The following is a 12500-nucleotide window of genomic DNA, read 5'->3' on the forward strand; positions in this document are numbered from 1 at the left end:
GCTCCAAATGTGGGTTCCGTCGCAGAATGGCTGTGTGAAGAGGAGCGTTCTGCATTGAAGGCTGGTGCGTACGAATATGGTGCAGTAATTAAATATGCTAATGGCACTACTGATATTAATACAAAAAATAATAGCAATAATAATGGCATTATTATTGTTATCGTTTTCATGATTATCACTGACATCAACATTAACAGTAACATTAACATTATTATAATTATCATAATCATAATTACTATAATTATCATCATTCTTATAATGATTATAATAATGCGAAGAGGAAGGAGAAAAAGAAACCACACACCAGTCATAAGCATTATCAAAGAGCAATCAACTTCGACTGAAATTCTGCTTCCTTCGATCCCTGGCTTCTCAGCCCCATCCCAACCCCTTACCTGGTTCTTGCTGTAGCCACAAGCACACCAGAGATACCGCTTCCCTTCCTTGAGCTCGATTCTGACCGGGACTTTGGCTGCCACACGCCCCTTGTTCTTCCGCTCTGGAACTGCTTCACCGCCGCCCTCGCCTGCCTTCGCCTGGTTGACGGCGTCCTTGGGGAAGAAGGAGTACCGTGGGAGATGAAGGTGAGTGATGAGAGAAGGAAATGTGTAATCATGCTCAAGAATATTCACATTGTATACAAAAAATAAAAACTAAATAAATGAAAAAATATATATAAAATAAATTGTGGAGGGAGAGATATTTATACAAGCACTAGATTTTCTTCTTCATCTACCGGAGAACCTGAGAACAGCCTTTAAAACATTAGCATTATGACAGCTTTACATATTCCAAAAGTACGTATAGAAATAGAAATAAATACTCATTGTGAAACGTGCGTACATATATATACAAAAGATTAGATATACACAAAAGCACTAAAATACAAAATATTAAATTATAAGCGATTATTTAGACGTTATAAAGATTCACATTACTTCTAGTATTCAGACTCGAATGTTCTTGTTGACAATTCGCCACTGACAGCAATCGTAGAAGCAGACAATTCCGATAAGGCTAGCAGACAATACCAATGATACCAGTAATTTACTTATTAATTCGTTAATTTGCATATACACCGTAAATCACTTCGCGATCCGTAACGTTAATGAATACATGTGCTTACCCTTTTATCGTGTTAAGACGTATTTCTTTGTTTAATTAGTTAAGAAAGAATTGTTTTCTGCTCAGCCAACCACAACAATGTATTCTCTAATAATTGATGTGTCATCGTTTGCAAGGTCATCACGTCTTATTTCTGGCTTGCCCACATACCGGGAAAGGCATGATCTGCTTCATATGTAGAGTAAATATCGAATAACGTCTCTTAATGTATCATCAAATCATCTATGTAGAGCAACAGTCTTTCCGAAATGTATAAGACAATTAATAAACATCCTGTGCAAATATAAAAAAAAATAACAATATCGAAACGTGTAACCCTACCTTGCCCAATACCAATTACAACAAAACGGGAACCAACACACAAAAATTACTTTACCGTTCGATAACTTACCGTGAAAAGACACCGTCTACTTGCGACGAAGGGAATTCTAACCAAACTCCGCATAGAAGCCATGGTGTCCCCGCCTATGCCCGCCTATAATGCGACTGGGAGCTCGCACCTTATTTCAAAGTTTCCACCACAATGCGAGAGGAAGTTACCCTGGTGTTTACTCGCTCGTCTCTCTCGCCGTAGTGAAGTGGGTGACGTTTGTTTACAGTTCGACACAGAAAACTTGAACCTTGAGACCCCAGACTATTCTAATCTCACAGCGTTTGGGGTCCGGGGTGTGTATTCTGATACGAAAAAAAAAAAATTTGTCTGGTAGGAAAGGCGATCTGCCAGAATTGGAAGGGGTTAGTTTAGAATTACAGATTTTTTGTCAATGTCTCAATATCAAAATACATCAAATAAAACGATAAATAACATGAGCCGTGGCATTTTATCTGCTAAAAATAAGAGTATGGTGAGGAGGAAGCTGTACAATTAGTTTTCGTTATCTACGATAGATTAGCCAAGGCTAATTCATGTACTGCCACATACGCAATACCTATACAACTTTTATATAAAGTATGAAATACTGCTGTCGTTTGTAACACTATGAAGGTCGATTTCGCCATGGATTTCAAAAGATTTCATGATTGCGTTGTTTATATTGTCATTTTACTGTACACAAAATTAGTCCCTTTGAAATCAATTCGCTGATGATGAAGCCACTCATGGCTGTGACAGACGGAAGCTACTACTTTCCATTCTTTACGATTTTCTGCAGATGGCCTACGTCTTTAGGCCGTGCTTGAAATATTGATCCAGTTAAAAGCTTTTTACCGTCTTTTTATTCTATCATATTTTTTCCCATGGTCGTGTATTGCTCTTATTCGTTATTTAGACACATACAAAGATCTAAGTAATCCATTTTATTAGATTCATCTTACATACAGTAGAAATAAAAAAATATGTCTCTTCAAGGTTTCCACATATATTAAGCGTGATAAATATTCTGGACACGCTGGTTTGATAGGAAATCAAGGATGAATAGATATTAGTTACTACCCGGCTAGTAATCTCTATATGTGAATGTAATTAGATTTAGACATTATTGTACATCGTCTGTAAATAGAATAATAAAGCAATGAAACTACATTTAAAAAATACCTTTGACAAATATTTTGACAAATAATCGGAGTTCCAGTTTCGAAATGAACTTTCACAATTCGTTTCGAAACCTAACATTATAATTCTACAACTGGTAATAAGTTGATACAACACAGGGAAGGGCGATGTTGACTGCCAGAAATATGTCTGTATGTTAGTAATTTTATTCTATGGTCGCATGCATGTGTGTATTTGTGTGAATGTGTGTGTGTGTGTGTGTGTGTGTGTGTGTGTGTGTGTGTGTGTGTGTGTGAGTGTGTGTGTGTGTGTGTGTGTGTGTGTGTGTGTGTGTGTGTGTGTGTGTGTGTGTGTGTGTGTGTGTGTGTGTGTGTGCGCGCGCGCGCGCTCGCGCATACACATATACAGAGAAACACATACATATGTGTGGTTGTACATATATGTATCTACTGTATATACACATACACATATACACTCGCATATATATATATATATATATATATATATATATATATATATATATATATATATATATATATATATATAGGCATATATGCCTTTTATCCTGTATCTGTATACAAGGCATGGACATGTGCAATAACATATTCCGTGCCACAGAAGTACTAGACTAAGCATTCATGCAGCGCCACCTGTTGAATGTAAGGGCAACCATGGTAGATTGCAGATGTCGCAAGACGGCAGATCTTTCCCGAAAGATTCCGTTGCTCTGTCTCATCGCCGCGACCTTGATTCCGGTGACGTCATATCAGCTGAGTCATGTTCACTGTTTACACTCGGAGGGACGAGAATATAATCCTGGTGGTTTGAACATCCCTTCATTTTGCACTGTCCTGCAAGAAAACTTTGAAATATGTTGCTCCGTTTTGTTTTTTATGGATAACAATTGAAAAATAGCTAAAATAAAAAAGAATGAAATACAATCTAGATGAATCATGCAAGGTAGAGAATATCGCAAAAATGATAAATCCCTTCTGTTCATCGGTGAAGATATATACGTGAATATACTCGTATGTTATGTATGAATAATGCAATATATGTATATGTATAATATGTATATATATATATGCATGTATACATACACACTTTATATATATATATATATATATATATATATATATATATATATATATATATATATATATATATACAGACATATATACACATACATATATACATAAACATAATATATATACATATATATACATACATATATGTGTCTATGTGTGTATATAGAAGTGTATATATATATACATTATATATATATACATATATATATATACATTATATGTGTGCGTGTGCGTGTGTGTGTGTGTGTGTGTGTGTGTGTGTGTGTGTGTGTGTGTGTGTGTGTGTGTGTGTGTGTGTGTGTGTGTGTATGATTTATATTTAAACACACACACACACACACATAAGTTTGCTAAACCACACAATCTAATATAGATTTCCGATCAACTGCAAATCACACACAAACACACACACAAACAGACACGTACATATTCGCCAACGTTACACCTTCACAGAAGAACGACTACAACAAAGCCTAATAAATTATAGACAAGTTTCGTTAACACGTGCACATCAATTAGAAGAAAGTACTCTACACGGAGACGGGTAACTAGCGGAGTACCTCAAGGACCGGTGTTTGCTCCGATTACGTTTACTATTTTCATCAATGAGTTAGGGTAAAAAATAACCCCAGGTAGTTATGTTTGAAGACGATGCGAAATTACATAAAATGATAATAGACGTCTCATGCTAATCATGTGGTTGTACTTATAAAATGGAATTCAGCACCTACAAATGCCATGGAGTCAAGTTCAATAAAAACTAGATATAATATTAAACACTGTAGATTGGGAAAAAGACTTTGGAATAATCACAAACAAGAACTAAAGTTCAATTGATCATATAAATGAGAAGGTCCATAAAATGCAAGGGCTGACTGCCATCACGAAGAAATTGTAAAGATCATTACAACATTCATAAGACCTAATGTCAAGTACGACGCAATATTATGGAGTCCACGCATTAAATAAAAATATAGACAAACCGGCAAGAGTTCAAAGAGCAGCCACAAGGCGGGCACTTGCACCAAGATATATGTGTACAAAGATAAACTACAGAAAATGGGACTTACTACTTGAGATGAAAGAGGGAAAAGTGAGACATGATTAAGCTGTTCAACTATGTTCAGGAAGAGAAGTTTGATATTAAAAAATTGTTTCACAAACAAAACTATTGAAACATAGAACAATCTCCCATGCCAAAAATGCACATCAATTTATAAAGTTATACGAGAATTTAAATATAGCAGACGGTACCATATCTCGTATCAAAATACTACGGTAAGAACACACGCACGCACGTGTGAGCGCGTGCGTGCATTTGTATGTATGAATGAATATGCATAGATCGACAGACGGATAGATAGATATTAAACATACATTTGGCGTTTATACTGGGTGGCAGAGGTGCGATTTTTATCCAACCCTGCGACGCCATCTTTGATTGCTTTACGCCGTTATAAGCGGTTTGCTGCATTATTCTCTGTAAGGTTTGGGGTTCGGCCACAGATCTTCAGGGCTGCTTTCAGCGAATCTTTGTAGCGTTTGTATCCACTCCGACCTTTAGCCCTGGTGCAGTTCACTGACAAGCGGCTGTTTTGTATTACGGTTTTCAGGCGTGCGAAACATACGGCCAGTCCATCTCAGTTGACTGCGTTTCCCTCCCAGAAAAGGTTAGGCCCGGAAACATGAAAAAGTAGCAAGAGTTAGGGTGAAGATTGCGGGATCCATAACGAGTTTCTGCGATTTGTTAAGATGCCGCGATTCCACTGGACAAAACCGATGGTTCTTTCCGTACTGGTTCCGGCCCACAGGAAATCGCTGGAGTTCAGTGAAATTTATGACTAGTCTTGTAGCACCCTACTTGGGGCTACTACGTTTGACGTCGTTTAAACGAAAGTAAATGCTAATGGTATTTTTGTTTTTATATGATGCTATGTACAATTAATAAATAAAAAAAATCAAAACCTTAGTTCGATGATAACCTTATCTGTTTGCCCTCAATTTGGGCATTTTGCACCCGTAAAACTAGCTAGAAACGTTGTCTGATAAAAATGCGATTGCAGCGCACGTATCTGTGACGTCACATGATGCATACATAATCGTCAGTTTGCTCAAAACAAGGATTTCATTCATTCTTTTGTGCGGATATTGATCGGCTAATTCCTGAATGGAGGAGTGTTCTGAGAAGCCAAAAAGCGTGTGAAAAACGGGGGCACTCGCTGTGCAGCTTTGGGATGTGACAAATCAAAACTGAAGGACGGAATTGGTGTTTTCATATTTCAATCCAGAGAAAAATCGCCACAAAGACACGATTTTTGGTGTAAGATGGCGAACCTTAAGAATGTGTGCTGATCACTTCGACCGTTATCAGATCCGGAACTGGATGAAAATAAAAGTGATCCAGGAAGAGAAAGTAGATGAGGCTGCAAAAATCAAGTGGAGGTTGGTTCCAAAGACAAAACCTACTCCTGGTCTTTTCCCAAAGAGACCAGCCCATGGTACGCCTGTTGATGCTGCCTCAGATAGTAACTGCATCTTGATTACAACTCCAAGATGGCAACCGTCTTCCAGAGGTGCTTCAAGACCTTGGGCAGCGAAAAAGGACAGGAGAATGGTAAGTGCAACCACCCCCAAATTGCTATGCCTATTATTAGGCCCATACCTAGATATGCATGCATTGCATGATCTACAGGCCCTTTAGGCCAACCTGTACCTACCCCTTTAGAATTGGGATGGGTTAGGGTTAGGGAACCATCATGACCATGAAGACATGCCAGCTTGCTTCGGTATTTGTCATTGAGACAAGAGATGATAAAGCCATGGAATCCACCTCTAGTAACTTTCCCGAGCCACAGGGAACCCCTTCAGGGCCACCATCACCAAGTCTAGACGGTCCATCATGGGAGGGAGAGACAGTGGAACATGAGTTCAATGATGCCAGGGTTGGTAAATCAAAATAGCCCAAGTAACACCAGAATCAATGCATTCTCTACACATGCTGTGCCAAAGATAAGAAGAAACAAAATTAGGCCCAACTGAATTTCTCATTCATTCAAAATGTTACCTTTTCAGCCTCAGCCTGTGGAGAAGTATGTGCAGACTAAACGACCACCACATCGTTCCTTAAGATCTCAAAGTGGGCCCAACACCTTTTGTTTCACAAGGTAGATTTTGATTTCGTGATAAATTCATGGTACCGGTACATTTATGGTGTTCTTCATTTCCTTCATTTCCGTCGTTTTTGTGCTTTCAGGAACCCAGACTGATGACCTGGAACCTCCATGCGCATGCAGTTGTTCCCGAGAAGCCCAATGCCGACAGTTGCCTGATCCACCAGTCATGCTTGATACATGTACATCAGCTGACGACTCTATGGACACCTGTACAGAGTATGAACTTCTCCCCTCCCAGCCACATGACTCCAATCCAGATTATGAACTTGATTCAGCGGATGAATCTGCTGAAGATTGTTATGGCAGAGAATTACCTGATATTTATAAAGAAGTAAAGTGTGGCTGTTTCTTTTCAGAAATCTAATAGAAACCGAACAGAGACGAGAATTTGCTAATAGCCTTGTGATCTGCAGTCTATATGGGATGCAACCGTCATGATAGTATAGGCCTACTGCATCTTGAAGTCATCTTAGTAAAATGCAATTCTCTTTACTGTTTATGATTTTCATTTCCAGCAAAGACCCCATCTCCGATGAATACTTAGTCTACTATTCCTGCCTGATGAAATTGTTTGCATCATGTCCAGTGTGTTCGTCTGAATCATCTGGGCATATCAGAAGGATTAGAACTTTCATATCAATACAGCAGCAATGCAGTAACAAAGAATGTCTTTTTGCAAGGTATGTAATCTGCCAAGGGACGAGGGGAAAGTTACACACCACTCTTGCTCCCCCTGCCAAAATACTAACAGCTATAATTTTCTTTCAGGACTTGGCAAAGCCAACCTATGTGTGGCAAGGTACCAGCTGGGAACATTCAATTATCAAGTTCCATACTGTTTTCTGGAGCCATACCAGCCCATATCCTTCGGTTTCTGAACTTGTTTGGTTGCCAGGCCATCTGCAAGTCCACATTCTTCGAACATTAGCACAACTACCTCAGCCCAGCACTAAAGAAAGTCTGGAGTAAAGAACAACAAAAACTTCTATCTGATGTAAATAAGACCGATGCCCCTCTTGCAGTTGGTGGTGATGGAAGATCAGATATGCCTGGCCATATTGCCAAGTATGGGTCGTACTCACTGATGGATCTCGATAACAAGATCATTGCCATGGAACTTGTCGAAGTAAGCCTCATTACTTTCTCTGCCACTAATCTTGAAATTCAATTTGTAAAATTTGGAGAGAATACTATACTGTATAACCCTTGTAATATAATCCCTCATTTCCATTGCAGAGCACAGAGGTCAAGTCATCAATTCATATGGAAAAAGAAGGACTAATCTGCTGTGTTCGTAAGCTCGAGGAATATGAGGTGATTATTGGAAAGATCACTGATCGGCATGTACAGATCAACAAATGGCTCAAGGAAAACCTGGAGGAAACCTTATACTTCTTTGATGCTTGGCATCTTGCCAAGAGTAAGTACACTTCTTTAATAAACCATGAAATACATGATTGTATATATTCATTTCACTTTCAGATAATTTTTCAGGAATTGACTGTGCAATACTAGTAGATTCAGCTGATAGCCATGCCACTTTTGAATCTATTTTCTTTGAGATTTGAAGAAGATTCTGAAAATATCTAAGTTACAGGGATGTGAATTAGCTGCAGAATGGTGCAAGGCCATTATAAACCATCTATACTATGTGGCATCCAACACCCAAGAGGGAAAATCCGACCTGATCATTGCCAAATGGCTGTCTCTGGATAACCACCTCCACAACATCCACCGGGATCATGGAAAACTGTTCCCCAAGTGTGGTCATGATCGACTGGGCAAACAACGGTTGAAGAGCAAAAAGTGGCTCACTGCAGGTAATTCTTTGAACTTCATCTTCTTTGGGGATGGCATCAGTAAAGCCAAGTTTTAAGTGGTACTGGCTAGCAATATTGAGCAGTTCAATACCATTTTTCATGCATTGTACACTGTACATTCATTTGAATCCTCTTTCACTCTTTCAGCAACGGTTTCCACAGAGATGACAAAAATCATTACTAACACAAGATACTTCCACTGAAGTCTTTTTATCTGGCTCCTGCATCTAAAAATGTTCTGGCTGACACCTTACTATAATAAACTTTAAAATGGCTAGCACAAGGTTCACAAATTTGATTTGTCTGTGCTTTATTTCAGACTCTGGATTGCTGCATTGCATTACAATGAAAATGGCAAAAAGGAGCAGGCTGTCACGAAGGATGGCAGGGCGAAATAAGATGTCTTCTTTCCAAAGGTGAAGAAGGGAGGGTTTTCCGTTCGTCCAGTGCGAAAAGACAGTAAATATGATTTCTAGTACTTTTGAATTCTAATAAGATCCAGTGTAAAGTGCACAACACAACAAAGAATACTAGTAATTTCCAGCCATTATCATTAGTATTTTATCATATTCACTGGTACATGATTCAGGAGACTGCTGCTGGAAGCTCATCACAGAAGTAGGAACAACATAAAGAATCCCAACAGACCAATATATGACTTCCTGTTCAGTAAATATGAGCATCCTGAAGAAAGTGCAGCAGTGGAAGGCTACCTCTCCAAGTTCTAGCGATTCAAGGACCATTAAAAGAAAATCTTTAGTTGGATACTCTATATTTCGGGGAAAATGATTGATAATGAATAAAAGAGTTCAGCAACACTTGAATATTCTTTGGCCTTGCTCTATGTGTTTTTCTGTCTTGAGGTGTGGGTACTTGAAGCCAACTACTGGCCCATATGACGTAAACGTCTCTCTTATAAGGTGAACGGCACAAGCTGGGAGAGGCACACGATTGCCATCACCAAGGTATTTCCAGCACCATCTGAAGAATGGCATATGTATGTAAGATTGCAGTTATTTCTTTTACATTGTACATGTTTTAGGCACTGATCATTATATTTTTTCTGGCAAACTTAATTTTCTTATGGGACGAAATCAAGTGGTGGTAATAAATGAAAGATAAAATAAAATGGTAATATATGTTTATTGCCCCGGGTACTTTTTTCTTGTGGTACAAGCGGTACGCCAACTGAAGAGACCAAACGTCCAGGCAATGGGTGCGAAAGGCTGGTTGCTCTGTAATACACTGGATCCCTGGCTTGAAGTCGCTGTTATATTCTTCAATGACTGCACCGACTGTCGACTTCTCTCTACAGCATGCATTCTCCTCCGGAATTGAAGAATTCTGGCACTTGCTACATTTACACCTGAAAAAGTGAAAATATGATTGAGACTGAAGTAAAATTTTGTTTGCAACATGGGTATATCACTTCATTGCCATAAGCCTACACCATGTGGGATGTACACAGCATTTAGACCTATAAATTTCTCTGTACATTTGTCTGGTCTGGTGCGTTTTATCAGTCGGTTAAAGCTGTGAGAAATGTGATGAACACTTTAGGCCCCTGCCCTAACCAAATTTCGCAATAAATCTACCATAAATTGATTATCTACAACTTTCCACCAAAGATATATGTTTTAAAACTAATCACCAGTCCGTAGTGTTCATCCTCTCCCTCCACTTGACCAAATAAGCGTCTTCCTCTGTACTTCAACTTCCAGAACCCGGTTCCGACGAATCGCTCGATTCTGAACCGCCTTCATTGTCATCGTGGGTCTCGGACTGGTAGCCTATTACGGCACCACCAGTATGAACATGCTCTTCAAACCCTTCTTCGCTGAGATCAATTGATTCAGTCACTTAAATCGGTTTTGCAGGCGCCAAAGTCCGAAAAGTCGGAAGATTCTTCGTTTGATACAGCCATGTTTGTTATTGCTCCCAGTCGCATGCATCATGTGACGTCACGCATGCGATGTCAATTATTTAGCAGACGACGGGCGCGGGGAATACTAAACGCTGAATTCTTGGTTGAATTACAATTGCCTTTCGAAAAATTTGGCCTGATATTGATTCTTTATGCTTTATTGTAAGTTACTCATGAACATGTACGTAGAGATTGGGCCTTCCCTTTAAATTTACTTAGTAAGAAGTGTGACACAAAAAAATGAAAATAGGGACGGAACCAAAAATATTACAACTGGTCAAACAGAACGAACTGAGGAGAATATACCCTGCGCCTTACCCTCTCTCGCTAATGCCACCGTTTACATTATAGGTACATTAATATGAACTCCTTTGACAGCATACGATATCCCAAACGATTCATGGTCTATCAAGCTAACGGAGATTTTACATTCAACATTAATGGGGGGAAGTCAACTCATTTTGGATAAACTCCCGGCTCCGAGCAATGGTCATGGAGTCCTTCCAGAGCGTCACCGGTTCCTCCTCGACAGGGCTCTGCACATTTAGTAGCAGCTCTCACGAGTTTCTCGTCGAGATCCAAAAGAGAAAGAAAATAGAGTGTGCACTGGTTATATCGTTCTTTCCAATCGAGTTATCCCAGAGCCAGTAATTTCCAAACATTTTGGAAGGAGCGCAACCCATCTCAACTACTTTCGCCGAGGTCTACAAGAGAAAGAAGCAAAACATGGTGGTTACCCCAAAGCCACTGCTCAGAAAGTTCGAGTATAAACAAAAAATATGAATATTTCTTTTTCCCTCACTCGAAAAAAATATCTGTATATACTTTTTTATTTACTATAAGATTTTATATAATCAAAACATGAAATTGAGGCGGAAATTGGTAAAGAAAATAAGATATACGAATGCGGGTTTTCCCTGGTGAACATGTGTCGGCCCCATTGGAAAAAACCTGCATAATTCAAAATATGTTATGACCCAAGCTGGCCATTACAGTCTGATCGTACCTTTAGACCTTTGCGATTTCATGCAAATTCAGAAGGTCCGCCAAGTGCTGAACTAGCGGGACCATTCTTGGCGCGTGTTCGGCGTCGATGTCTGCTGATCACGAGGGTACTAAACACTGAAGTGTGAACCATCAGCTGCTAGTCCGCTGCTAGTACGGGTTCGAGATACGAAATTTGAGGTGTAGGTGCATAACATACGTTGTTTCTTACACCATTGTTGTAGCTTGAAAACGTCAAAGGTTGAATAGCCGGCCGTCCCGTGTGGTACCTAAGATTGACTCCGATGCCTTCGTGACTGAACGCAAGAACGCAACCCTGCTTTACACCCTCTATCACACTGAAGGGCTTAGATAAAGAATCATCTTTTTTGCGCCTGAGCTTGTATGCCATCCTGGAACTGTCGTACAAATGGACAGAGTCGGTCACCCAATGAGGTCAACATTCTGGTCACGGAATTTCTCTTCCAGTTGTCGGACGAAGAGACCATGTTCACGGTGGTAGATGGTTCTCAGGAAGAAGAGCTGCCGGCCCAAGGGGTGCAAGTCGGTTCACATGCGCTCGAGCCGAAATTTTGTCCGCAATGGAAAGAAGGGAAATGCTTCTGAGGTTGTTCCAGTCCTTACGATTTCCCTTGCGCTTTTGAAGATGCATTGTGGAAAACTTTTAGCTCTTGGGGAAGTTTGCCCGAGTTGTAGATGTTGCGGTATAGGCAAGTAATATATGTCAGACACATTGTTCAAGAATATTTGGCTCCCCTCTAAATTTGAAACAAAAGTAAGCTATCCTCACGCTTGGGCTTGGGCGCTAGCAAGAAACGAGGAACGAAAATGCACAAAGTAAACAGTTTCATAACAGTCAAAGACCCGGTTGAT

General features: G+C 39.6%; 2 protein-coding genes across 2 annotated transcripts in view; both read right to left on the reverse strand.

Moving 5' to 3' along the window:
• The window catches only part of LOC113805590 (CDGSH iron-sulfur domain-containing protein 3, mitochondrial), a 2317-nt gene extending 610 nt beyond the window's left edge, over window positions 1-1707 (reverse strand). The window contains exons 1-3 of the mRNA XM_027356614.2: window positions 1517-1707; window positions 396-551; window positions 1-30 (exon numbers count right to left, since the gene is read on the reverse strand). The exon at window positions 1-30 is cut by the window's left edge and continues 610 nt beyond it. Coding sequence (XP_027212415.2) covers window positions 1-30; window positions 396-551; window positions 1517-1579 — 249 coding nt within the window. The 5' untranslated portion in view covers window positions 1580-1707. The remainder of the gene's footprint in view (window positions 31-395; window positions 552-1516) is intronic.
• Window positions 1708-9825: 8118 nt separating this feature from the next.
• LOC113805588 (broad-complex core protein isoforms 1/2/3/4/5) overlaps window positions 9826-12500 on the reverse strand; it is a 156725-nt gene continuing 154050 nt past the window's right edge. The window contains exon 7 of the mRNA XM_070135340.1: window positions 9826-10064. Coding sequence (XP_069991441.1) covers window positions 9841-10064 — 224 coding nt within the window. The 3' untranslated portion in view covers window positions 9826-9840. The remainder of the gene's footprint in view (window positions 10065-12500) is intronic.

Source organism: Penaeus vannamei, chromosome 20 (genome assembly GCF_042767895.1).
Source record: "Penaeus vannamei isolate JL-2024 chromosome 20, ASM4276789v1, whole genome shotgun sequence".
NCBI classification, from domain to species: domain Eukaryota; kingdom Metazoa; phylum Arthropoda; class Malacostraca; order Decapoda; family Penaeidae; genus Penaeus; species Penaeus vannamei.